General features: G+C 39.4%; 2 protein-coding genes across 3 annotated transcripts in view; both read left to right on the top strand.

Moving 5' to 3' along the window:
• Nucleotides 1-1195: 1195 nt before the first annotated feature.
• On the top strand, nt 1196-7004 carry LOC122994271 (vimentin A2-like). The gene is made up of 9 exons (XM_044368871.1): nt 1196-1811; nt 2145-2205; nt 4033-4128; nt 4441-4605; nt 5563-5688; nt 5929-6149; nt 6239-6282; nt 6374-6459; nt 6575-7004. The coding sequence occupies exons 1-9, from the start codon at nt 1285-1287 to the stop codon at nt 6614-6616; spliced, it is 1368 nt and encodes a 455-aa protein (XP_044224806.1). The 5' UTR covers nt 1196-1284; the 3' UTR covers nt 6617-7004.
• A 1715-nt stretch (nt 7005-8719) lies between these two features.
• The window catches only part of pde1cb (phosphodiesterase 1C, calmodulin-dependent b), a 109330-nt gene continuing 91795 nt past the window's right edge, over nt 8720-26254 (top strand). For both annotated transcript variants that reach the window (XM_044367943.1, XM_044367942.1), the window contains exon 1: nt 8720-9508. In XM_044367943.1, coding sequence (XP_044223878.1) covers nt 9247-9508 — 262 coding nt within the window. In that variant the 5' untranslated portion in view covers nt 8720-9246. The remainder of the gene's footprint in view (nt 9509-26254) is intronic.

Below are 26254 nucleotides of genomic sequence, written 5' to 3'. Positions count from 1 at the left end.
TATCATCTGCTGCAGTTCAATCTGAGGAAAGGGTGACAAATAATAAACTGCATTCATATGCTCCAAAGCTGCCGCAAACCTGCCAGTTTTGAATGACTTTGATTTGAACCCCACCACAACCTCTCTGTCTTTCTCTCCATTGTATCCCCCTGAGTATTAGTGTGTGATGTCATCTTAGCTTTGAAGATACAGTCCGTGTGTATAATAGATTGGTGAGCAGCCTGGATTTTCTGCAAGATGTTCTCTATGCCTGATTATCGATTGTGAAGCAGCTTTCTTGCACACACCACTGTTCTTCTCAATCTCACTTTCACATACCGCCTAATAAGTTACACAGGTCATATGCTCCAATACACACACATATACACATGCACGCCATGGCTAATGAACAATTGGCATGGCTGGCTGATAATTATTGAGGAAAATATCACAGGGTCCCATGATACAATGCCTCATGAAACTGATTGCAAAAGAATGACTTGGGAAAGGACAAACCCATGCAGTGTAAACATGCACGTAGTGTTTGTGTATGTGTAGTGAGAGACAAGCGGAAGAAATCAATTAAATGAATTAATTGAATATCAAGACACAATTTTCTTGCACTGCATTATGTCAAATCTGAATGGTGAGAATAACATTTTGCTGACATGGACTTAACCATGGGAAAAAACACACTATAATGACACCATTACATGTGATAGAACTGGGCGTTTTCCCAAAAAGACTTAAAATAATAAACATCTGTTAGCCCAGTTGTGGAAGATCACATCTTCCTCTTGCTCCTTAACTACATCACTTGCATAAAGGACTTTTAGAGTTTTACCAGTCTGTTATTTGTGGACAAATTTAGCAAACATCAACAGAAATCCTCTAAAGAACTATCCATAGTCCATTCTGCATCCCCTGACACTCACGTGCTGTTGTACTTTTAGAAAGCTAATATAATTATCCAAATTTGATTTCAGCTTTAAATGCACATCAATGTTTGGGACCTTTGATGTAGAGCATGCTCGCATTCACTGCTTGTGTAATGGTGCCCAACAACAGTTTGGCCTAAATATTGATCCAGGATCGGTTTCTGTGGACCTGAAAGACAACATTAGGGTGTTCTGATTTGTGATTGGACTCTCAAGGTGTCGCTCAAATCCCTGTTGAGACATTTGCATAAGGAGGAGACTATAAATAAGTAATGGTTTAGGAAACGCCTTCCCAGGCGCACTCCGCTGATGCAGTTGGGACAAGAGCTACACCGACCGAGCTATTGTCTGAAGAGATAGAAGCACGATGTCTTACAGATCAGCTCCACATTCTTCGTACAAAAAGATGTTTGGCGGGGAGAGGACCGCGATCAGGAGCGGCTACTCTAGCCGTCAGTACTCCAGCCCGGTGCGCACCTCCCGGGTATCTTTCGGGCTCTCCTCCGCCCCGACCATCTACGCAACGAAGACCCACAGGCTCCGGAGCAGCTCGGCCATGCCCCGGCTGGCCTCCGAGAACTTGGACTTCTCCTTGTCCGACGCCATAAACAGCGAATTCATAACGAACCGCACCAACGAGAAAGCGCAGATGCAGTCGCTCAATGACCGCTTCGCCAGCTACATCGATAAAGTCCGATTCTTGGAGCAGCAGAACAAGATCCTGCTGGCGGAGTTGGAGCAACTGCGGGGCAAAGGCACGTCCCGGGTGGGAGATCTGTACGAGGACGAGATGCGGGAGCTGAGGCGTCAGGTGGACCAACTCACCAACGAGAGGGCCCGGGTGGAGGTTCACCGCGACAACCTGGCAGACGACATCGACAGGCTGAGAGAGAAGTAGGAGGCGTGGCACTTAACCTTTCTCTGTTGATATGTGATGTTATTTTAGAAACTGTTTTTGCTTTTCTTAGAAATATATGCATGTTTCTTTAAACTTGGCCTAGATTTACGCATAGACACGATTTTAATCCAGTTAGAAATGTTTGCAAGGCACTGCGCAAAACCTCATCTTGTGCTGCCAAAGCTTTGTGTCTGATTTAAGTTTGTTATCCACTCAAAGGTTTTCATGCGTGAACAAGAAGTGGGAGCAGAAAGGGCAAACAAAACTGGGGAGGCACAGTAAAGGGGCCAGTGGCTGCTGAAAAAACTGCTTTTTTTCTGTCATTGCAGGTTGCAGGATGAGATATCCCAGCGGGAGGAGGCTGAGGCAAACATGCAGAGCTTCAGACAGGTACAGTATGACTCATCTCATGACATAAAGTTAAGATCGACTTTTTAAAACTGCTGTACCCCATGTCATATGTTTTGTAATAGATGTGGCAAACAAGAATTACAGCTTTTTGTCAAAGAGAGTGATAATAGGGAATCTGCTTTAGTTTTCAACAGCAGATGATGCTGATGACTCCTAAGCCCTCCTCTGCCCCACCTGCCCTGCTTTTCCTAGTTAAATAGGGGTTTAAAACTTTAAATTGCTGACAAGTGATGTCAGAGAGATTAGATAAACCTTAATTATCTCTACGTTCCTGACTTGTCCGGTGTAACTGTCCCTTTCTCTCCTAGGTGATCTCTATCTAATTATTGTTCATGAGCTGGAGAGACAGGAATGCACTCTTCTGATGGCACAACAGCAGATTCTATCCATGATCCAAAATAGCTGTAGAGCGGAACTGACCCTAGCCTGGTACAAAAGGCCAAGTTGTGGCTGTTGAGTTAAATCAGGCCTGCAATGAGAGGAGATCTTTTTAAGTCTGACTGGTCACACTGAATGAGCTGGACACAAGCACAACAGTGTGGACCCAATGTGGTTATCAGAGCGAGAAGGCAAGCCACCATGTGATCCGGCTGTCTCATTCTGGGAGAGCATCAGCATATAAAGATCTCACTCGTTATGGTCTTGTCAGAGATGGTGAACAATGAAATGATGATGTATCATTCAGATAGTTTCAAATGGGTTTCATTGTCCAACAGAAGACAAAAACCCCCCATCAAAGTGCATTTGCAAATTTGCAGACATACATGAGTAAAAGCGATGATGTGCTTTTTAGTGCACGCAGTAAGTTATCAATACATTGCACAACCATGACCTTGTTTATATGAATGACAGGAAGGAAGTCCCTGTGGCATGCCACCGTGGCACACAGACAACAATGCAGTGCCCGCAGCCGGTACTCACTCAGGCAGTCAGTCACTCTTCCAGCCCAGGGCCTGTTTGGGAAACCCTGCTGAATAGCGCACTTTGTTTGTGGCATTAGAGCAGGGCAAAGCTGCTTCATTTGCTGATACCTCAATTACCAGCCTGCCAACGCCCTGACAAAGCACAGCGGTGTGGTGCCACAGTGAGTGTGTATGTACAAGAGACAGAATAAAATAAAAAAAAGAATGAGATGTTTTGAACACAAGAGAATCTTTTTACAATGTAGCACAACACACTGAATTCAGTTATAAAATAGTATCATACAATAATTATCGTATCTTAAACCACAGTAACAGAGTTTTCAGTGGAGGAATTGGCTTTCTACTAAATGAAACAGCTGAGGTTAAGAATGCAGTTAGCTAATATTAAATGGGATTAAGGACCTTTTGGATAATACTTTGTGGTTCTGGTTGTTGTACAGTGCACCCTTTATTAAATCAATGTCATTTATACAGGGATGGAAACAGTCTCACTACATTTTCTCAACCTTTTCCCAGAGACTGCCAAGGAGGCAGTTATAGTGATTGATTTGGTTGTTTTATTGTATTTAACCACTTCAAACACTTACCAATTTGTCTGTGATGTAGTTGACGAGCACGATGGAGTGTGTCCAGCACATTAAAATCACGAGAAAACACCTACTCGCCATGCGCGATGACACGCCATGTGTCTATAGTTGTTTTTATTGGATGCATGTGTTTGTGACCTTGTAAGGACTGCACAATGGGCCATTTTGTGTACGTGGGTGTTGTGCGCCTGTACACCATGTGAAAGAGCTTTTTTTTTCTGTGTCAGCAAACACGTAATGCATAATTCATGTCACCTTCACAAGTCACCTTATTAAGAGTCAAATTCACGGCACAGGATGTGGACAATGCTGCCCTCGCCAGACTGGACCTGGAGCGGAAGGTGGAGTCACTCCAGGAGGAAATCAACTTCCTCAAGAAGCTGCATGATGAGGTAAGCTTCCTCTTTTGTGGCTAAAGCTCAGTTTGCTGTGAAAACACTGCACATGCATTGCCTAATAAGCCGAAGGCAGCCTCATAAAACTGGGCCAAATAATTTTCAGCATTTGTTAATCTGATCAGAGTACCAATTGGTAGTGTTCAGTGCATTACAGAAACTCTAATACAGCCATGAAACACATAAAAAGTATACAAAAGGACACAAGACAGACTCTTAATTTATATTGTCCAACTCATTGCACTTTAGCAAGCTGAAACAAATAATTAAAAATATTTGTACGTACCAATTCTATTGTTTCTATTTCAGGAAATGCTGGAACTGCAGGGCCAGATCCAGCAGCAACAGCATGTGCAGGTGGACATGGAAATGGCTAAACCCGACCTGACAGCGGCTTTGAGGGACGTGCGTCTGCAGTATGAGAACCTGGCCTCCAAAAATATCCATGAATCTGAGGAATGGTACAAGTCCAAGGTTAGGATTTTACACAAATTTGGAGACTATTTAACCCATGTAACTTAAGAATTTTTAAGATATTCTATATATAATCCCACAATCTGCACATTTTAGATCCATAGAATTTAAAGCTGCTATAATCAATGTTTTATGTTAAAAATGGATCTTATGACAACTTGTATGCGAAAGGTGTCTCATGTAGAGTAGTGAGGAACCAACAGAGAATTATCACCCGACTTTGCAGTTCTACTCAGCCTTGTAGCACCTTTCAGCTCGTTATTTTGATTTTCTAGCATGTAACTTTTCTGTTTGTTCACTCAATGCCCTCATCAATGCTGTTTTCCACAAAAAAAGCTCTGATAAACCCACTCTCCATTCAGCACCAAGTTTCAGACTTGCTCTTGAACATGTGGAGTATTTAGAGGCTAAAGAGTCAGATATTTATTCATAGTGGAGACCAAAAAAAGAGCTAGAAGGATGGATATGTGTAAATAGGCTTCTGTTTGCTACCAATTCAAACATATCATGATTATTATATCATATTAAAAGATAACATGCAAGTGTTCAGTTGTGTTTGAAACAAGATTATATCTTGTTTCTGCTGCCCCCAGGTGGCAAAAAAGGAATAATGCAGGTTTAAATCATCATTTTCTCCAAAAAAGCATTAAATCATCAGCTAAAAATCTGAAAAGCAGTGCAGTATAGTAGAATATTTCTTTCTGTATGACCTTTGAACATACCCACAGAAAGCAGCAACCAGAATTTCAGTGAATGCAGCATTGCCTCAAAACTGCGTCAACCACTGCACTGCAGTGTAACGTCTGCAAGTCTGTTTTTGGCTAGATCTTTTATAATTTACACGCTTCACGCTATCTGCCACATTCACTTTCCCCCAAACTCTGACTCATCATTAATTGAACAGTTGAGTTCTCAGTTCTCTCTTCCTCTCTCTGTGTTTGTCACTGTGAATGCCAGTTTGCTGACCTCACCGAAGCTGCAGCCCGGAATAATGATGCTTTGAGAGTGGCCAAGCAGGAGGCTAATGACTATAGGCGCCAAGTTCAGGCGCTTACCTGTGAAGTGGATGCTCTTAAAGGAACTGTGAGTATGCAACATTATGTTAGATGTAAATCATAATGTTTTCAAACCATAAATTGAAGAAATAATGCTCAAAAAGTTCAAAACATAAACTTCATGTATTTGAATAATGGCATAGCAGTCAAATAAAAATATATCCAGGGAGGAATTTATTTTCACAGGTCACAGAGTAAAAAAATTATTCAGAATCAGTTATTTTCACTGCCTAAGTGTCATTTTGTTTCCTCTTGGCTGCTGTCCCAGAATGAGTCCTTGGAGCGCCAGATGAGAGAGATAGAGGAGAACTTCTCCCTGGAGACAGGCGGTTACCAGGACACCATCGGCCGCCTGGAGGAGGACATTCACAACATGAAGGATGAGATGGCCCGTCACCTCCGGGAGTACCAGGACCTCCTAAATGTCAAGATGGCCCTGGACATCGAGATTGCCACCTACAGGAAGCTGCTGGAAGGAGAGGAGAGCAGGTGACAAAAAAAGTTTTGTGCATAAGGATTTAATACATTCAGCAATGATGCAGATATTGATTTGTGGTCTGTACTTTTAACATTTGCAGAATCTCCACCCCACTGCCAAACTTTTCATCTCTAAATCTGAGAGGTAGGATCACATTTTACAACTTGATTTTACAGCGTTGATTGTTTTGTTGATTATATTGCAAGTTATTAACACACTATTTTTTTGGTCTTAGAAACGATGATTGATTCCAAACCTCACATTGAAACCACAACAACCAAGAAGGTCCTCATCAAGACCATTGAGACTAGGGATGGTCAGGTAGAGTCCACTTGAAGTGATTCACAATTGATGGAGTCATTTTCTAACGGTCACTTGAGCTCAGAAACACAAGTCTGCTCATCACCTTTTCTCTGTCCTCTACATCCTTGCTCAGGTGATCAACGAGTCAACCCAGAACCATGACGACATGGAGTGATAACATCTTTGTCTTTGCCAAACAACAAACAAAAGCAATACGAAGAAACATATTTCACTGGGGCTACAAGCAAGCAAACAAACCAACAACACACAAAAAGCAAACAGCTTCTAAAAGTGCCTTTCTATGTGATGATCCAGTAAGCTTGTTAGTTGACACAGACTGTATTACGCTTCCTCTTCTGCTGAAGGTATTATCTTTTGTCACATTTGTTTAGACCCAATAATGAAATCAGCACAACATAGACATCCTTACAGAGGTCTACAAAAATCTTTCTTTGTAACCAAAGTAGTATTTTTGATCGGTACAGCATGCACACTCCCAGGTATTCTGTATGCTAAGAGATGTCACGATTGCCTGTACGCAGCAATAAAAGACTGTAACTCAATACTGTGGACAATGTGTAATATTTTATGACACATTATAGTAGTGTAGTGCAATCAGGTAAAAGGATTTATCATTTTGGAAATAGAAGTTTTGCAAGTAATTCAGTTTTGCAGTCAGCTTTAAAATCCGTATTTTTTATCTGAATAAAGTAAGCTAAATGGAATTCAACCTCATTCATTTTGTTAGTCACACTGGTGCTTTTTATACTGTGATCAGGTCAAAATGTCTTCAGTGAACAACGTCTATTTGGCAGGAGAGTTGTTTGCTGTTTGGGCACTTAAACCATGGTCACAGCAATTATTTTGTCCGTTACATTTACACAAGCAACAAAAAGTGTTAGAAACTCCTCTCAATATGATGTAATCCAGTTTGACACCACCGCAAACTGGGCTTCTAAAAATTTCATTACCAGAATTAAATCAACATCTCTGACATGACTGCAACATTTACTAAGATTTATTTGCAGTACTGTTCTACCGGACTGCATTATGTTGTGCAGCTGTAATGACAAACTGGTAACTCGGTGTTCAGTGTCACGCTTCTAGTTTTTATAGCCTTTCTGGCCAGAAAAGTGCAATATCGGTGAATCCCATTGCATCCCAGGTACATAACTAGAGTATGAGTCAGGTCAGTTTTATTTATAAAGCCCAGAATTATATATCTTAAATACAGTTGACAGGAAAACGGGGAAATCTCAGAAAGAGCAACACAGGAGAGATCCCTCCTTCACAACTAACAGACATGCCAATACATTTTATTATATAGTAGTGTAAACAGACTTTATATACTGCTATGTAATAACATCTATCATCATGTCTGTTTGTTTTATAAATAATTAAGATATAATATAGTATAGTATATATAAAGCAAACAGGTTGTACTAGAGGAATGACAATATAGATAAATTACAATATTGAGTAAATTCAATTTTAATTATTGATACTAGATGATTTTTTTTTTAGATGGGATTGTTTTATTACTGCTTTTACCCATGTCAAGAATGAGCTCAGAAAAACAAATTGAATTTCATGCCAACTGTGCAAACTTCATTTGCTGATGAAAGCTCAATAACAGCTACTAAATTAAGCCTGAGGGGAAACTGTTTTGTCAGCAATATAATAAGCAAATATTAAGTGTAATCAGATTTGAAAAATCACCATGAAAACATGATCTGTCACAGGTCATTTGTTCAAAATAATATCAAAATACTTGCATAAACATTAATGCTGCACAATGAGTACTGCACTGTACTTAGTACAAATTTGAGGTATTTTACTTGAGCATTTCCATTTTATACTACTTTATACTTCTAGTCCAATAGGCTATATTTCAGAATGAAATATTGTACTTTTGTATTTTTCAGATTATGAGTTAACATGTAGCTAATATGATCTGTTTATAAAATATAATATATCCCAATGAGATCTAATACGGCAGTGTGGAAAGTAACAGAAGCTTTGATCAGAATAAGTCTGTAAAATAAGGATATCCCTGTCTTGTAGATAAAGGCTATAGATATTAATGCAATTCTGACTGACACATGATCAAATGTTCTGAATTTACTGATAGCATGCTGTATTTGACTGCCACCTGTCGGTGATTAATGTCAATTGAACTATCTCTTCTGGTAGGTCAGAAGATTAGAAGTAGCCAAACTTCATTAAATCACGTTTTAATTTCACTCGGGTCAAATCTCGCGAGTGTTTATCCCAGAAGCTTTAAAAGCGTGATTTTATCCTAGGGAATCTACCTGTGTTTTTGGTTCATAAGCAATATTATTTTACGTCAGTGCAGGGTGGATGTCTGTTCATTTTAATAATCCCGGATACTTGCCGGTTAATTACTGTCGCTTGTTTTCGCCGGTGTGCCCCGAGAGATCAGTGTGTTTGTTTGTCGACAGAGCAACTTTCTCCATGTGACGCGTCTGTCGGTGGAAAGAGAAATCGAGGGAGACGCCGGCAGAAATGATCCGTGTAAACTGTTTTTCTATTCTTTAATCGTTTTGATATCTTGCTCCTGTTAACTTTGCTAAAAATGAAGTTTCTAGATAAAAGTTTGTGAATGACAGTAGCGAATAATGTTTTTTTAAGCGCTTAGTTAGTTGGCTGTGGTGAGAAGAACAAAAATGGAGTCAAGTTTCAACAGGTTTTTGAATAAAATGAAAGGTAAACTCAGAGTAACCGCTTCCGAGTGAGGCTTTCGACCTTTTTTTCTTTCTTTCTTTTTTTTTTTTTTTTTTGGTGATGGGCTCGGTGACTTCTGCTCTAACAAGAACAAGAAACGCGTTGGTGAAAGTGGGTTCAGAGCCGGAGAGTCATGACCCGGAGAGGAGCCAGTCCGCACCTGAATCGGACCGGGCCAGGAAGAAGAGCGCACGGTTCAACGTCTCGAGCCAAACCGGACGGCCGAGTTCCCGCCAGTCGCTGTCCGAGGTCCTGAGCAGGCAAGACTCCGACGGAGCCAAACAAACATCGAAGAAAAAGACTCCTGAAGGTTCACCGAGCGGTGAGTGGAACAGTTACTGAGCATTTACAGGAAGAAAAGGTCTTTTTAAATCCTTTCATGTAATGTTTATTTGCTAGTTTGCAATGCCCATCCCTAGATGAGACTCAACAATACATATACATTACCAGTCAAAGGTTGTGGACACACTTTCTCATTCAAGGGAATGGGAGGGTGGGTCCAAACTTTTGACTGATACTGTAGCTACATACATTAAAGGAAAAAACACAAAACTCAACAAGAAAATACAAAGAAAACAGCACAAGACACAAACACGTATCATAAAACGACTTTTCAATTTGTGTCATAGAAGTTACCCACCTGTTGCAATAATGCCCATTTTTGTTGCCTAAAATCAGCTAAATGCATCAATACGCTATAATGAATATAATTAAATTGAGATTTGGCAAGAACCTTTAGCAGGAATTAAACATGCTGGAAAAAATATTCAGATGTTTTACTTCAGTAAATGTAGCACCAGGCTTACCACACTGTAGAAATACCAATAAGGAAGTCTTGCATTCAGAATTTTAAGGTACTAAAAAAAGTACCTCATTTAGTTAGTCATGTCGTTTATTGTGTCACACGCATGCAAGTGCTGTTGCAGTGGTGAAATATTTGTCAAACAAGAACATAAATTCTTACTTATAACTTAACAGTCAAAACAAAGAACTTAATGTCCAGTTACAGCTCCTCAGGTTTTTATTTACAATCTTCCACCTAGAAGAAATCATCAGAAATGAACATTTTACAAAATAGTGCAACCCTTAAATCATCATATAACAAGCAGCTCACCTAAATCACATAACAAAGCATTTTGTCTTAAGGGAGACCATTAAACCTACCTGTTTCTATAAATAATGGTAATGTACCTGAACATAAACAGTGCACATAGAGAACTTTGATTAAATGTTTTCATGAGATGATATGCAATATGTATTCAGAGTATCAGAGGTAGAGCACTCATTGGGCATCAGTATGGCTAATGTCAGTGTTAAATTGCTTTATCATATGTTATGTAATCAGATTAGTACTAATAAAATACTATATATGCAGCATTTTAAGGTTGAAGCGTATTGAGGTGGAGCAGATTTTAATCTTATATAGCTACTACTGGGTAGATTACTGTAATCCTTCACAATGTATCACTTCATAAACTCATCGTGGGTTTTCTGTGAGTAATCTTAATCTGGAAAGTAACAATAGCTGATAATTTTAGTGCAATAAAAAGTACAATATGCCCTTCTCAAAGTGGAAATACTCAAATAAAATGCAAGAATCTCAAAATTGTACTCAAAAAGTACAGCACTTAAGTACATTTACTTTCCACCACTGACATGCAGAGAACTTGCATGTTTTTTTCAACATCTGAAGATCATATAGTGAAAATTCAGGAATTACTAAACTATTATCATGGAAATAGGTGAGTGGCCTTTCAGAAGGCCAGTTTAGGATGATTAGGGATTTTTTTGTAATTTAACTTTTTCTCTTCTCTCATTAACCTAAACATTTCTCAGTTTTTAAGAGCATTCTGGTCCCAAATACAGCTGTTCTGTTATTTCATACCGCACGTCTCTGTGGGTCGGTTAATGGATTTATGTGTAGATGAGAGCGACTGGTCACTTCAGAGGATTACTGTGAATGTGCTACTGAAAAAAGGTGTTCACTGAATGAATGCTGAGCTCTTTGAAGACCAGCCTCAATGCAGCATATCTCCACAAGCGAAGCATGTCTTTGATCCGTGAGGTGACCCCCAGACTGAAATAAACCAAAATAACAGTCCTATTAATTCTAAATTAGTGTTTCTCAAAGGAAGGCACGACGTTTGGCTGTATTTTAACAGTCCAGTGCCTCTGTGAACATTAACTGAGCCCAATTTAAATTTGTGCTGCAGCTAATGTGGAAGTTCACTTATGCATCAATTTCATCCCTGAAACTGATTAAATGTTTTCTTACAATTTGGTCTTTTATGTTATTCTGTGGCGAACTGAGTCATTTCATCCTGTTTGTCTTCATCTCTCTCCATTGCTGTTGCTTCTAGTTCCAACTCCCTGCATATCTGTCCCAGAGGAACATGCCTCTCCCTGGCTGACTCCTAAAATACCATCTGTACTGTGCGTTTCCATGACCGTATGACAGCGTAGACTCCCGTTGAGTTTCCTCCCACGTCCCCAGTGATGTTCATGTGTGTAAGGGAGTCTCCTCCTTAACTCCCAGCTGACTCCACGCTCATCTCCTTCCTCCTGAGGAACAAAACACAGACACCTTCCTCCCGATCAGCTTATCTGGTTGGGTCCCTTCAGTGTCAGACAGTCCCAACGGTGTACAGATTTCAACTACTGCTTACTTCTGAAGTTAAGAGACTGCAGAAAAAAGTCAGATATCAGCTCTATCAACTTTAGACCATGGTACTTACAAGAGCTGTCATGCCAAATGAGACTATACACCCACACAATTAAGATTAATAGATCATTTTAGGCAATTTCATACCCTGCCAAGGTTGTTTCAGCTGTCCAGAATAAACGCCCAGTGTAGCAGGAGCTTTATGGGAAATGTCTTATCTAGGAAATACAGTCAGGTGTAAATATAGCTACTAACCTACTGGAGTGATTCTGTAATAATAGTGATGTTGAAGAGCTGCAATTACCTTGCTGTTGATTGCATTGCTGGCACAAGAAGGTCATATTCAGGGAGTTTCCTGTGGCGTTCAAGAAGCTGAAGTCACTCTGGTAGCGTATATTAATCATACTGAATGGTATTTTAATCAATAACAGGATAAGAAACTGTCAAGTAAGTTTCCGTTCAAGGCTGTAGTGTCAGTCATTCTTGAGGGGAAATATTGTACCAGTTTCCAGTCATGTTGAAAAAATATAGAGATTCAGAGTTCTTTCAATTTCTTTATTCATGCAGGATTTATTTATTCTTTATTATTCATGTGCTCATCATTCATTTTTGAGCAATGTAAAAGATTGTTAAAAGATTCGATCAGTCGATAACACATCACCAGATAACGCACCATAAAATAAAAAAGTAAGTAAAAAAAAGTAAAGTAAAGAATATTTGATATTTTTTAAAAGCCCATAAGCAGTACACTCAATGTTTGGGAAAATCTTTATTTAGAAACATAGAGAATCTCTAAAAAGCTTCATTTCCTTTTGGAGGTCGAGCTTCTATTGATTCTGTGTACAGTATTTAACATTTGCAGAGAACGTTTAAACCTGCAGTGCAGAACTTTTGCATATAAATGAACGTGTGTTACATTCAAGCCCTTGCCAAACGAGTTCACACAATGTTGGTTAAGGGCGCCACATCCTCGTGCTGGCCTTTTGGCTGTTAATTGTGCTGCTCTTCTAGACTTTCCAAATGTTATCGGACTGAATGGATCAAATTCTGATAGTGAAACGAGTCATTTTGCAGGGGTTGTGTGACGCTCAAAACAATTTATCCATCGTTTTTCAGCTGCAACAGTAGGTTACGGCCAGTATGTACTGCCCATCGGTCATACTGGCACAAATCCTGGCGGGCCGTCAAAAAAAAACGCTTTTGGGCCGATGGACTTTCATACATATACAATCATACATATCCGTTTTTCACCGGCCCTCTCTGTGTGCCTGTCATTTGGGGTATGCAAGAGAGCGTGCTGCATGCCTGTGTCAGGCCGGCTGATTCAGACTAAATTATGTGTTATGATGCACCACTGCAGGGTTGAGTGGAGGTGTGCGGGGATGTGGGCGTGTTTATTTGTGCTCTAGAATGTAACTGCTGTGAAACAACCAGAAAATAACATTTTATTTATCTGGTTTTCTCGCCACCACCGCTCCCTCTCTTCATGCACTTGACCACAACTGCTCTCTCTCTCGCTCCCTGGTGCTCTCAGCTCTCTCTCTCTCTCTCTTTTTTCTCTCATCTTTTTTTAAAATGAGTCAGGAAGCAAACAGAAAAGTCTAACTTTACTTTTAATGTTATCAAACGAAGAGAAATATCATCCCCTTATGTCTTTGTACTCAGGCAATCACAGTCCAGCGCCCCCCTTAACTCTCACTGCCAGAAGGGGGAGTCCCACACTCCAGCTTGAAGTTATTAACTAGTTGATCTCCATGAATATTGCAGGAAAGCATCATCTTCATGTATAAATTCAAATCAGGCATTGCAGGAAAGAGTGTGTAAACAACTCTACATAAATGTGTTTATTTCATATGTAATGTAATTGGTGATCAGTGTTTTTGGAATGGGAGACTAATTTTACAAGCACAGCTACTGTATGTGTTTGTTGTGTGACCATGCATGCTTCATTAATAAACTAAGAGGCATCTGCTGGCTTGCGGCCTGGAAATTGCTTTTGTAATTCGATACTGCACTTGCTTTGATAGGACTGTAAAAAGATAATATAATGTAGCAATAACAGAAATTAATGAAAGTTTAATGTGCTCAAATTTTAAATAGACAACTCGCCTCTCTTGATCTCTTGTCTCTTGATCAGTGGCTGTAATCTGGTTTAAAACTCACTAAACATTTGAATGTGTAAAATGCAATTACAAATCTAATCAAAGTTTGAGTCATCTTTATTGACAAAGTCCTTAACAAATAGTGTTTTGTGTCCATGCTTTGATCTGTGGAACATTGCACATCAGTCTGTTAAAGTTTGAAGGGCAAAATAACTCATTTTTCACAGCGTATTCTCACGCGACATATTGCCTCAAGAAAATGAATGAAAACAATTTCTTCTTTTTGTTAATACGAAAGTAAATTGCAAAGCAAAAATGAAAACCAAGTTGTGAGACAGCAAAACAATACAAAATAATCCTCTATAAATCCAGTGTAGGGTCCAGGTGGTTTCAACTCCTGAATGCTGTCACTTTTGTAATCAAAATTGTCTTATAACAATTGCACATGATTTCTAATTTTGCATTTTAATTTGATAATAGTGATAATAGATTATAATTAGTGTTACCAAAGATAATGGGATTAAATTAGTGGTATATATCCTATTTTAAAGACAGTGGAATAAAAGTCTAACTAAGGCAAATATACATTGTTATATACACACATACTAATAAGCTATATTAATTGTCCTTAGACAAAATCCAAACTAAATTTTAGAGTTCGTGCTCTTATGCTGGTTTGATCAGTTATTCAACTGGTTATTCAAGTCCTGAAAATGAGAGTTTAAAGTGGGATCAAAGTTGGTGCCAGCTAGTCTCTGTGGGTGACTGGCTCTTAGAGGTGAGTTATGATAACCAATGGTGGGGGATGTTTATCCAAGTTTTTCTAACAGCTCAGACTGGGGTGTGAATTGGTCTTTCCATCTTGCTGAAGATCTTGAAGATCTTGAAGAGTCAAAGGTGGTTTTCGGTTAGTGATCTGGGTTAGCAGCCATGTAGGAGAAAAAGGGTCTTCTTATCTCGATCGTTGCTGTTTGCAGGATGTTGTAACTGTCACTGATGTTTTGTTGGCCAGCATTCCTGAGGGCTGAAGAAAGAGCTGGCCCTGTTGTTTGAGGGTTGTACCGTCTGCATTCGAAACATGCAGAGACTTTCTCCTACACCAGTGACATGTGATGTAGCTGTGACACATGTCATAAGTAATTGATATCAATTTAAAATGACACTGGATCTAGCGAGAGTGCCCCATATGGCAAATATGTGTTCCATCTATTCCTTCATCTTCACATCTCATCTTTTCATGTCACCCTCGCTGTGGGAGGAGGATCTATAGAGCAAGGGAAATATGGAAGTCAAGGAAAGGAGGATGCACAAATAAGGAACCAGTAAGAACCTGTAGAATATCTTCATTGAAGATTTAGGCAACCCTGTGATGTGTGAATTACACTAACTAATGTGCATTTACAATAGCAACATTTTGTGTCAGTGCGGGAAGTAGTGTAGCATATAGCACAGTGAAAAGAGGACAGGAATGTGGGTGGATATTTGAAATGTGCTTCTTCTCAACATTTGCAGCCTGGTTTCACATCTGCTGTCAGCAGTGAGTGTTAACATTTTTAATATTCATTACAATCATAATTTTTTACCTAACCTCAACTAAGACACTGAACTAGGGCTGCTCAATTATGGCAAAAATCACAATCATGATTATTTTGGTCAATACTGAGATCACGATTGTTTAACACGATTACTCAACAAAAGCGCTTCCATTTTATTAAATGTATCAATCCACATTGACTCCAAGCGTCTCATGGAGACAGCCCGCGTTTATTTTTTTACGCTCCGAGTCTGTTTCTGTCACATTTAATGAAGTGTAATCTGCACAGACAGCTGTTTAAATCACACAAATGTCCTGCTGTATATGTGTTTGGAACTTATTTACGGCATCTACTTTGATTGATCAAAACTCCCACTCTGTCTGTGAGCTTGACTGTTTCACTACAGGCAGATTCCCCTCACTCACAACAGTGGGCGGGCGGGGAAATGAAAAACTATGGATCGATAAATACAAACACCATTGATTTCTTCCTAAGGAGCCGACATGAAAACTATCTTGGTTCAGTAAATTTCTACTGTCAGTCAGCCTCGTTCAGGCAGGTTAGCTGGCTGCTGGTCAGGAACTGCTGCTGACAGACGGCCAGTTCTGTGGACAGAGATGCTGAACGCAGGTCAGAGGTTTTTAGGGAGAGGCAAAAGCACGGGAAAGGAAAGGGGTGCGCTGGATTTATAACACAAGACAAAACAAGAGCATCATTGTGAAATGGAATGCGACGCAATAATCATTTTATCTCGATTATCTTGTTTTCATTGCTGTTGGAAGCCAAAATCATAGTTGAAAATAAAATTAGATTAATCGCCCAGCTCTACGCTAAACCTCAACTTACACTTGAACAATACTTAAAGGGGACATATGCTGCATATTTCCAGATCTATATTTATATTCTGAGGCTCTACTAGAATATCTTTGCATGATTTACAGTTTAAAAAAGTCCTTATTTTTCTTATACTGGTCCTTTATGCAGCCCCTCAGTTCAGCCTCTGTCTGAAATAGGCTGATTTAGCTCTTGTCTTTTTACGTCCCCTCCCTCTCGATGAGCCCACTGTTCTGATTGGCCAGCTTTTGGAATCTGCCCCTCTCCAGGTTTTGGAGGCTATGTAAATAAACAGTAGTAGTAGGATTTCACTTCTTTTTCTCTTTTTCCTTAGCTTGAAATATAAACTTCTCAAATACACCCGTTCATTTTCGAGCCTGAATCTGATCCGATATGTGAGTCAACAATGGGAACAACCCAGAGAACAACCTTAGCAAACAAAGACTACCAACAGACAGCCATTTGTGGGCATGCATGAACAATCTGATGTCATCACAAGGAGGAAGTAGAGGTAATATTGCAAACAAAGCCTTCAGAACAGGTTGAAGCCTGGGCTTTTGACTTACAGGGGAGCATTTTTACATACATTCACCTCAAGTTTTTGACCTTTGACCATGTTTAACATCCGACATCATAACAATATAAAAATAACTCACAAATCAATCACAAAAAGTGTTAAATATCAGAATCAGCAAACATGTTTGTTTGAGATAAGATTTGTTTGTGAAAGATGATGCTTAAGTGGACCAGTGATCGGCCAAACATGACTGATTCACATCAAACATGGTTTCTTCATCAGTGACAACCCTACTACATTTCCATGGAGGCTACATATAATAATATATTATTACTGTATTTGTATATGTATTTAACATGATTCACTGACTTCTATGGCAAACGTTTTGTTTCTGGTGTATAAGCTCTTTCATTGCTGTGTGGCCTCTGCGATCGCTGCACTTCACTTTGCACAGTGACATTTTTCATGAAAAGTGCAAGATTGTTATAGTTTTCTGACTCCGTCCAAATAACACTGATTAGCTGCTTTGGTCTGTTGGTGTATGAGATGGCTGTTTCTAATCAAAAGGTTTACATTTGTTTGCCCCGCTGACCTAACACTCACCCATGTGGTTTTGCCGCTTTGATCTAGAACCATGCTGGTGCAAAAATCATTAGCCATACTTGTGCGCTATATACTGTAGCTTGAGACTTTTTTCTTTCTTTTCATCAGGATGTTAGTGCTGCAGGATTCAGATGACAGTTCATGTAGCTCTCTGTTTTGTCAGCTCATTTCCCTCAGGTTTGCAACACAGGCTAACATTACCCTTAAAGGTGGCTCTAATGAGTATTTAGCAGGGGAAAAGGCAAGCTCCCTGACACCCTGTGTGTCTTAATTACATGACTGTGTCACTGTGGTGACAGTGGTGTGGGGACTGACAAACGACTGTGCGTCGTTGCACAGTATAGGGTTGACCTCTAATGAGCTTGTTTTTCTGTCTGATTGCGTAGTTGTTGTGTTTAATAGGGATATGCTACTGGGACAAATTACATAATCAAAAAACCTTAGAACTGATATCATGTTTGAGTGAATTACTCAATAAAATATGATGAATTGTCAGTTTTGTCACTATCCAGAAAACGAGGAATGTATTTAGTTAGAATTGTATTGATTTTTTTAAATTCAAGATCATGACAGAGAGAGTCAATTTATAAAATAAATATGCTGATTTATTGGGTGGGACCTTTACACACTATAAATAAAAATGTTACTCTTTAGTATTGGGATTAATTTAATGCAACAGGATATTTATAACACCCCAAATTAGTCCTCACTTCCCCTTCTTTATCTTTACAGCTAATTAATGTGCATTGCTGAAGGCCTGTCCTTGCGTTTGATGGCCAGATCAAAGGTTGAGTGATAGTTTACCCTCAATAGACATACAGCAAAAGCAAGCAGGTGTGTTTTTGTGCTAGCAGTCTACTGTACCGTACAGTTTGCTAAAAAAGCAACTGAAGTTTTCTAAACAGTGTGTATTCATAGAAAAAATCCATAAAGAAGTTGTTTCCTTTAGCAAACTGCCCATCAGATCTGAATGATTTCCATCTCTATTTTGTTATTCCACTGACTGTACAGATGTAGGTGAGGAAAACAAATGCTGAAAATAACACAGTAAAATAACTTAAATATACTGTATATACTATAAAAAACACACTAGCCTAAGGAGTGCTATTTGCCACATTAACCCCTTTGCCATCCTCTCTGTAATGTATGCAATATACTGTATGTCTGAAAGGTCTCCCCGTTGCCTAGTGACAGTGACGTAGCCCTTATAATGACCCTTGAAGAAAATGGATCTTGACAAGGATTCAACAGATGTATGGGTATAGGATACACCTCTCAGAGCAGCTGTTGTACATCATGCGTCTTTTGAAATGCACCCTGGCATTAAAGTCAACATGCATTCGATGGTATCGTGTGTATTTTGTTCGACAGGCGTGAACCAATATTCCTGGCACACTCTTAGAAGATTAAAAGTAATGAATTTTCTGTGTTTTTATGCTGTATCAGCAGCCCTCAGGTACATCTTTATCGCATAAGCACAGTAGAGTTATGAGGGGTGGTGTTATAAAGGTTTATTTAAAACTATAAGTCATCAATTAAACCACACAGTTAAATCAAATTAACATAATTTAAATAATGAGCAAATTAAACATATATAATTTCATTGAGGAATGTTACTGAAAGGAAAACAAATACATCTAATTTGAAATAAGAAGCACACAGCATCTATAAAAGTAATCTTGTATGAAACTAATACTACTAGGGTCCTTTGTATATTTTTGTTTTTCTCTTCCTCTGTCATTATTCTGCCAGCAGCAGTCGGTTTCAGTTGGTGTGACCGGTTGCTATTAGAAACCTCTGCAGGCGCAGTTCCATGACAGTTTAAAGGAAAATTACGGTTTATTTCATCCTGATATATTTCCCATAAATGTGGCCATTGTGGCTCTATGTGTCATGCTAATTTTGCTCTTTCCAGCTCCATTATAGTGATTCAGGTGATTCACAAAAAGATGTTTATCGCAAACAATGACAATCATCGGGGCAAGCTGCTGAAACTCCTACTTCTTTCCAAATAAACATGATTTTTACATGAATCGCTTCAAAAGTTTGTTTCTGACTCTGAATGAAAGTAAACACAAAAACTAGCTGCCTGTAACAGTCATCATGGCTAACTGGATAGAGATCTGTATCCGGGGCAGTTTGCCGGCTAACCAAGCCACCCTTATTCATCTGCGTACGTCACTTTGTTTACATGTGAGGTTGTGGATAGGTCTGCATCAGTTCCTGTTGTAGAAGTAACTTGCAAGATAAACACTGTGCGGTTTTCATGGACTCTACTGCTGAATGATAGAGATTTACATACCTTACTTCCTCACGCAGTTACATGTTGTAATCACATTTTTCTTACCATGCGTAGCTGAGCGTTTGGTCTAGCCGGCCTTGCTCTTTTTATCCAGCTTGTTTTGTGGAGGTGAAACAGTCTCCAGGAGGACAACGTTGATAAACGCTGTAAATCCATTTGTAGCACACAGCAAAAGTTTTCCTCTTCCTCGTCAGGAGAGCAGTGACTGCAGGAGCACCAGCAGTTTCTCTGAGGTAATCGTAACTGTATGCTGTCTTTTCTGATGGTCCAGTTGTCTTTCTGCTTCCATGCTTCGCTTTTCCTCTTTCATTTGTTTTATCTCCTTTCTGTGTCCCTCACCTCAAATAAATACGGCTGGCCAGTCAAAGTGAACTGACTCACAAACGTCCTCATAATAGTCCACGGGATAATCTGTTATTGCACTTAAATTTCCATACAATCTAACTATGGTGAAAGTCAGTACACATATGAGACATGTAAACAAATCAGCATGTGTGGATGAATATGCAGGGTGGTTTGGTTAGCCGGCAAGCTGCCCTGGATACAGATCTCTATACAGTTAGCCATATTGGCTGCTACAGGTGGCTAGTTTCTGTGTTTACTTTTGTTCAGGCTCAGAAACAAACAAAAGCAATTCATGTAAAAATCATGTTTATTTGGAAAGATGTAGGAGTCTCAGCAGCTTGCCCCAATGTTCGTCATTGTGTGTGAAATTTTTTTGAACCCCCCCAATCACTATAATGAAGCTGGAGACAGCAAAATTAGCATGATACATAGAGCCACAATGGCCACATCAGGTTGAAATGAACCATAATTTTCCTTTAACTGACATTGTTACATCCAGCCTTTCGTCAGACCTTCGATGAACAAGTATATTTACCGTGTTTACACTTCAAAGACTCATGTTGGAGCATCATCTATAGGTGGTCTTTTTATGATAGCTACTTTATGATTGTTGATGTGTAGTTCTGCCCCCTAAACATTGCTGCATTGATGCATCAGTTAAGAAGCTCCTGAGTCGAATCACTGTACAAGGACCCAGCTAAAAAAAAAAAGGCAGAATAAACCATCGTGACAGCATGACAGTCTGTAAACTTTTTGAGTCTTACAGGTACAACATGGGACTCATGCAGGCTGTTTTGGGAGGTTAGCACCAAAGTTGCAAATCAAATGGAGTACACCCCCAGTGTTGTCCAAAAACTATTAAAAACATGTCAATGAGCCACTCCATTGCACTGGGTGACATTTTACCTCATCACAAAGAGTATGGGCTTGGTCTTATGTTTAGAAACAGCTCCAAAGACAAATAAGAGTGATCACGTTTTCATTCTCCGGAGAGTAGCTCTGTGTAAGGCAGAGGCCAGTGCACATGCAGGACTTCTGCTATATCACAACCTTATGACTTTGCACTACATTGTAAATGTCTCAAAGAACTTTAGATTCAAGATCCTTTAAATCCTCAAACTGCATGATTTCCTGCATTATAATCTGAAGAAATGCACCCTTGAAAAATCGGAAATAAATGATATTGTAAAAGTGGAATTTTTGCCAGGAAACGTAGTACCAAGGTTGCATGAGATATATAATGGGTGGCGGTCTTTAGCAGTCCCTGGTAAACATACAGTACAGCTTAGAATGCGATCGAAACGAGTTGTAATCACTATCATTGAATTTGTTGCTCAATACTGTTTTCATAGTTTCATAATTGCTTCCAGTAAAAACGTCAGAAGCTGACTCTTGTCCACATGATGTAAATGTCGTCATCTGCCCATGTCCACAAGGGTGTAGAAATAAAATACAAGACATTGTTGTTTAACGAGCTGACCGTCACACATTAGTTGGCCTGGCAGGGCCTCTACAGGCACTTTGATCTGTTTTGTGTTAGGCCCCACCTACTACCTGTGATAAAAGTTTGACTGATGGGAGCAAATTTGGTGAAAATTTGTCATCAAATAAAAAACAAAAAATGATTATTGGAAATTATTATGCCAATAAGAATAATATATATATACTTTCAGTTAAAGAAAATTAACTAAAAAACATTATTATAAAATTAGAAAGTCTATCAGAAGTCAGATATATAGCATGATGATGACGGTTAGGGCTAGTTTGGGGGCTACGACATGAATTTACAGAATGTGTTCATGTCGTAAAAGTTCCTGATCATCCAATGTAAGTGACCCGCTTAAAACAAATAACTTTTTGAACAAATATTTGATTTTAATGCCCACTTTGTTCAGGTTTGTGGAGATGAGAAGGTAGGCAGGGTGTTGTGTGTACAACCAAGTGTAACATCAGGAAATATTATGGGTTACTATAAACATTAGGATTCATCCACAGAGGATCATGAACGTCTACAGCAACTTCCAGAAGAATCTGACCATTTGTTTTTGAGATGCCGTGAAGCACAGTGTTGCTTTAGATGAAATCCTAAGGCTGGCGTAAGCTTGAAACTTTCTAATTTGTAAGGTGTGTTGTCTGACCACATCTTAAGGCAAGCGTGTATAGCTGTTCTGAATGGTCACACTTAAAGGCAGGGCGAAAAGCCTGCTGTAATAGAAGGGTAAAATGCGATAATCACACACTTTCAGACAATCTTTCTTTGAAGGCATTCATGATGTATCACACAAAAAGTAACAGAAGTAGTTGTGTGAAGAATGAAAAAATAATTTGAGAGAGAAGTTGGAGTGCTTATCGGATTGTCAAATTGTCTGACGCTGCCCTACTTATTCCAACGTTGGAAAGGTTTTTGTGGAAAGGGGTTTCAGATGCTGTTTGATTAATCTCATTTGAAGCACCTGACACCTTTAATCTGATGGAGGTATTAGACAAAAGGTCTGGGTGTCATCTACCAGGAATCATTGGGGAACCATTAATACCCACACCAAATGGTAGTCTGGTCAGTAGTTGTCCTGATTGCTGCTGATCAAAGCACAGACCGACAACCACTGAACGCTTTTGCCATCCTTGAAGCACCTATTGTGGCTTTTTACAGAATGTTTTGCCACAGTTTACAGATAAGTCATAAAGTTGTAGAACACCATGTAGCCTTCTAAAGCATCATGAAAATAAAAGCCGAAGCACACTCCTTCAGTTAAGTGTATTATGTAATCTCCTCTCCAACTTCTATAACCCCAAATGTATTTAATGGGAAGCTTTGAACATGCCGCAGCAAACTTTGACCATGATATAGACACGCTATCTCATGGAATACAACCTCAAAGACAACCTTACCCTCTAGCACCTTTCTGCCTCTTTGATTAATGTCCCAGATAATTACACACATCTTTTAGATCCTTTACATAAGGATGAATTTCATATTTATAACAGGACTCTATAGTAATATGATAATGTCATTAATCATATTGACACAACTGTGGCCTCAACAGGCTATTCATATTTAAATTTATCAAACAAGGGTTTGAAAGCACATTGTAACCAATTTGTGCCTTTCAAATAAATGTGCTGACTAAAAGAAATAATAAAAAAAAGTTGCAATATTCCCACACATGCCCTCATTATCATAAAAGCTACCCTGGAACAGGCGGGCACTTGATGTTGCGCAGTGAGAGTGTTGCAAAATTAGGATCCTCACAAATTGCTACATACAGTATGAGTTGGCTGGGGAGAGCAGTGACAGGAGAAGGAGAGCATGAAGAGCCCTTATTGTAGCTCACAAACAAAATGAGATGGAGTGTAATTATCTAACAAGTGTAGACTATAATGTGTCCGCTGGAAAGGTACTGAGTAACTCAAACTTGCTCCGTTATAATTGGATAGATCCCCTATTATCGATTTCCTTTTCCTTTGGCAGCTTAACCGCTGCATCGCTGACAAGTTATGCATCAGTTATTGCTGTGTGTCCTTGTTTGACAGATCAGGGATTACTTAATAACTAGTGATCAATTACCCTTTGAGATTACACACTCATTTCAATGTTTGATTAGTCATCAGTGTATGATTGCAGTGCAGATTTTGAAGTAGATGTTACCACTGAGATTTGTATCCAAGTATCGTAAATCCCCTGCCCTGTTGTCACATTGCTTAGTACATGCCAATGAAGTAAATTACATAATTGATTGTGGCTGTTATTAGAAAAGGGGCTCTAGGAGAGAAGAGGGAGGGAAAAGAAGAAATACTAGAAGAAACACAAAGAATAGATGTAGTTCAATATTGGCTTAAACCATGAGTAGTTCTGAATAAAGCGTAGAGAGGATGGTTGGTTTTCTTTCCCCACGATACTGTAGAGGAGTGAGCAATATGAACAGAGCCAAACAGCAGAAGTGCACTAGTGATTTGTACCTAAATTAAGTATGAGATGACAATTAAAAAGACATTACGTCTTCTGATCTGTGTCCTTCCTATTATAGGCATATCTACTGAATTTGAGAGAAGATGTGAGAACAAGCCAAAAGCCTTCATAAAGAGCACTGGCAGACACTAATCAGTGGGGAAAATGAAACACGGGAAAATTCCATAGCTAAATGTCAGATGGTGCTAATAAGGGGAGCTTTTTATCCTTTGTTGATCTGGTGTGTGCAGGTGTGTGTGTGTGTATGTGTGTGTGTGCATGTGTGCATAGGTGAGGAGATGTGTATTGGTTAAAGGAGAGATAGTTTAAATAAGCACAAAGCACAGATTTTTCCTGGATAATATTCAAACAGCAGTGTCCTTGCTCCTGTGTGAATTAACGGCCATTTAAAAGAAATAAGAATAAATCATTTTTAAACAGTTTGTTTTCTCCTACATGTGTAACCATTCGATTGGGTAAATCAGAGCTTGATTTTTTTTTTCCTTTCAAATGAACAGTATGTATGCTGTTAATGGGCTTCGTGTTTCTGCACTCGAGTAAATAGCTCCTGTAAAATGAGAAGCAGTAACATTGATTTAATGACTAGTTTTGGCTCAATACACATAATCACTCTCTTGCTACTTCCACCTTTTTTCTCTTTTAGTGCTCAAGCACCAGTGCATGTTTGATACAACATGATTTTAGCCCACATTTGTATGTTTGAGTGTGTGTGAGCAAAACTAAGATAGACTACAATAGGCCAGTGTCGTAACAACTCTGAGCTTCCAATGCTTTTGCTATAAATTCTTGACAGTAGGAGGAGTCACGCTTATTTAAAGACCTCTAGAGATGTCCTCTCCTCCCAACCACCACCACCACCACCGCCGCCGCCGCCACCCACTACACACACCTACTGTACCTCTTGGGGAGAGAGACGAGGAGAGAAAGCGGGGAGGGAGGGGTGGAGGGAGATCCAGAGAAGAAAAACAAATCAAGAGCCATAAGCTCCTTGAAATGAGCTTGTTGAGGTGTGAGAAACAAGCGAGAGGGAGAGAAAAGATATGTACAACAAAGACAAGGGGGTGGAGAAGGACATGAGAGAAATTCTCCAGCTCTGTGTCTGTAACGAGAAGTGGTGAGTCTTTGACAGTTCTCGGAGGAGCCGGAGTCGGAGGACTACATTTTTTTTTCTCTCCACGAGGAGAGTTACCCAAACGAAACTGAAACAAGACACAGCAACTGACAGGAGGCGTTAAAAGCAGATTAAAAGACGCAAGGGTGACCGGAGGGTGCCTAAGCAATGGAAGCTAACTCTAAGAAGCATCGCTTTAGGAAGGGTCGGAGTGCCACCTTCAGCATTGATGGCTTCAACATCACAATAGGTAAGAATTTGATCGGTAGACAGAGCATGAAGAAAGGTTAAGTGTTTGCATGGGAGCTAGATGCACAAAAGTGTTTGTGACAGGAGTAGAATACGCGCGCGTGTGTGTGTGTGCGAGAGAGAGAGTGTGAGGCAGAATAATGAGGCGTTTGGCACCAACACAGTAACATCGTTAAACACATCACATTTCAGCCTCTCTGCACAAGTCGACACATTAGTCCATTCTACTGAAGTTGATGCTTTCGTCTGTAATACAACTACACCATGGAAACAAGAGGGCTTCAGACTAAGGCTGTGTGCTGCTGACGTCAGCAGGAAGGAATTCATTCTATTGTCTTGACAACCAGAGTGTTGATGAACTTATGTGCTACTTGCCTTGTTTGTTTGTTTGTTTTCTTGTTTTTTTTTTTGCAACGCTTGTGAAAACTCATAGAAGTGAGTGTTGAAACTGTTGAAAATAGAGTGATGTGAAGATGTTCTGTGCTTGAGACTGTGGAGGAATTATTTCCTTAAATCTGGTGGTAGTTCATGAGAAGTTGCTTGACAGTTTTGTTGTGGATACAGTTTGTTGTTTATGATGATAAACAATATATGTTGTATTAGTGTTGTTCAGTTTTATAATCTTACAGTTGTAAAACAGAAAGTTTGCTTAAAACTTTTATCATTGTGCTCACTTTTTTTTTTTTTTTTTTTTACAAAACCACTGACAGATTTGTAGTGCTAAGATTTATACATATGACATAAGTCAATAAATTGCTGCTGCACTTCTGGCCACACCCCAGTCAGTGTTGGCACAGTAGGGGTTTTGGCACAGCTAATAGTAAACACCTACTGCGACATC

Source organism: Thunnus albacares, chromosome 12 (assembly GCF_914725855.1).
Source record: "Thunnus albacares chromosome 12, fThuAlb1.1, whole genome shotgun sequence".
Classification (NCBI taxonomy): domain Eukaryota; kingdom Metazoa; phylum Chordata; class Actinopteri; order Scombriformes; family Scombridae; genus Thunnus; species Thunnus albacares.
The sequence above is the reverse complement of the archived record's forward strand: the minus strand, read 5'-3'. Positions and strand labels throughout refer to the sequence as shown.

Coding starts and splice junctions, on each gene's coding strand:
- LOC122994271 (XM_044368871.1), top strand. CDS start 1,285: ATGTCTTACAGATCAGCTCCACATTCTTCGTACAAAAAGATGTTTGGC. Junction 1,812..2,144: donor ATCGACAGGCTGAGAGAGAA/GTAGGAGGCGTG, acceptor CTGTCATTGCAG/GTTGCAGGATGAGATATCCC. Junction 6,283..6,373: donor TTCATCTCTAAATCTGAGAG/GTAGGATCACAT, acceptor TTTTGGTCTTAG/AAACGATGATTGATTCCAAA.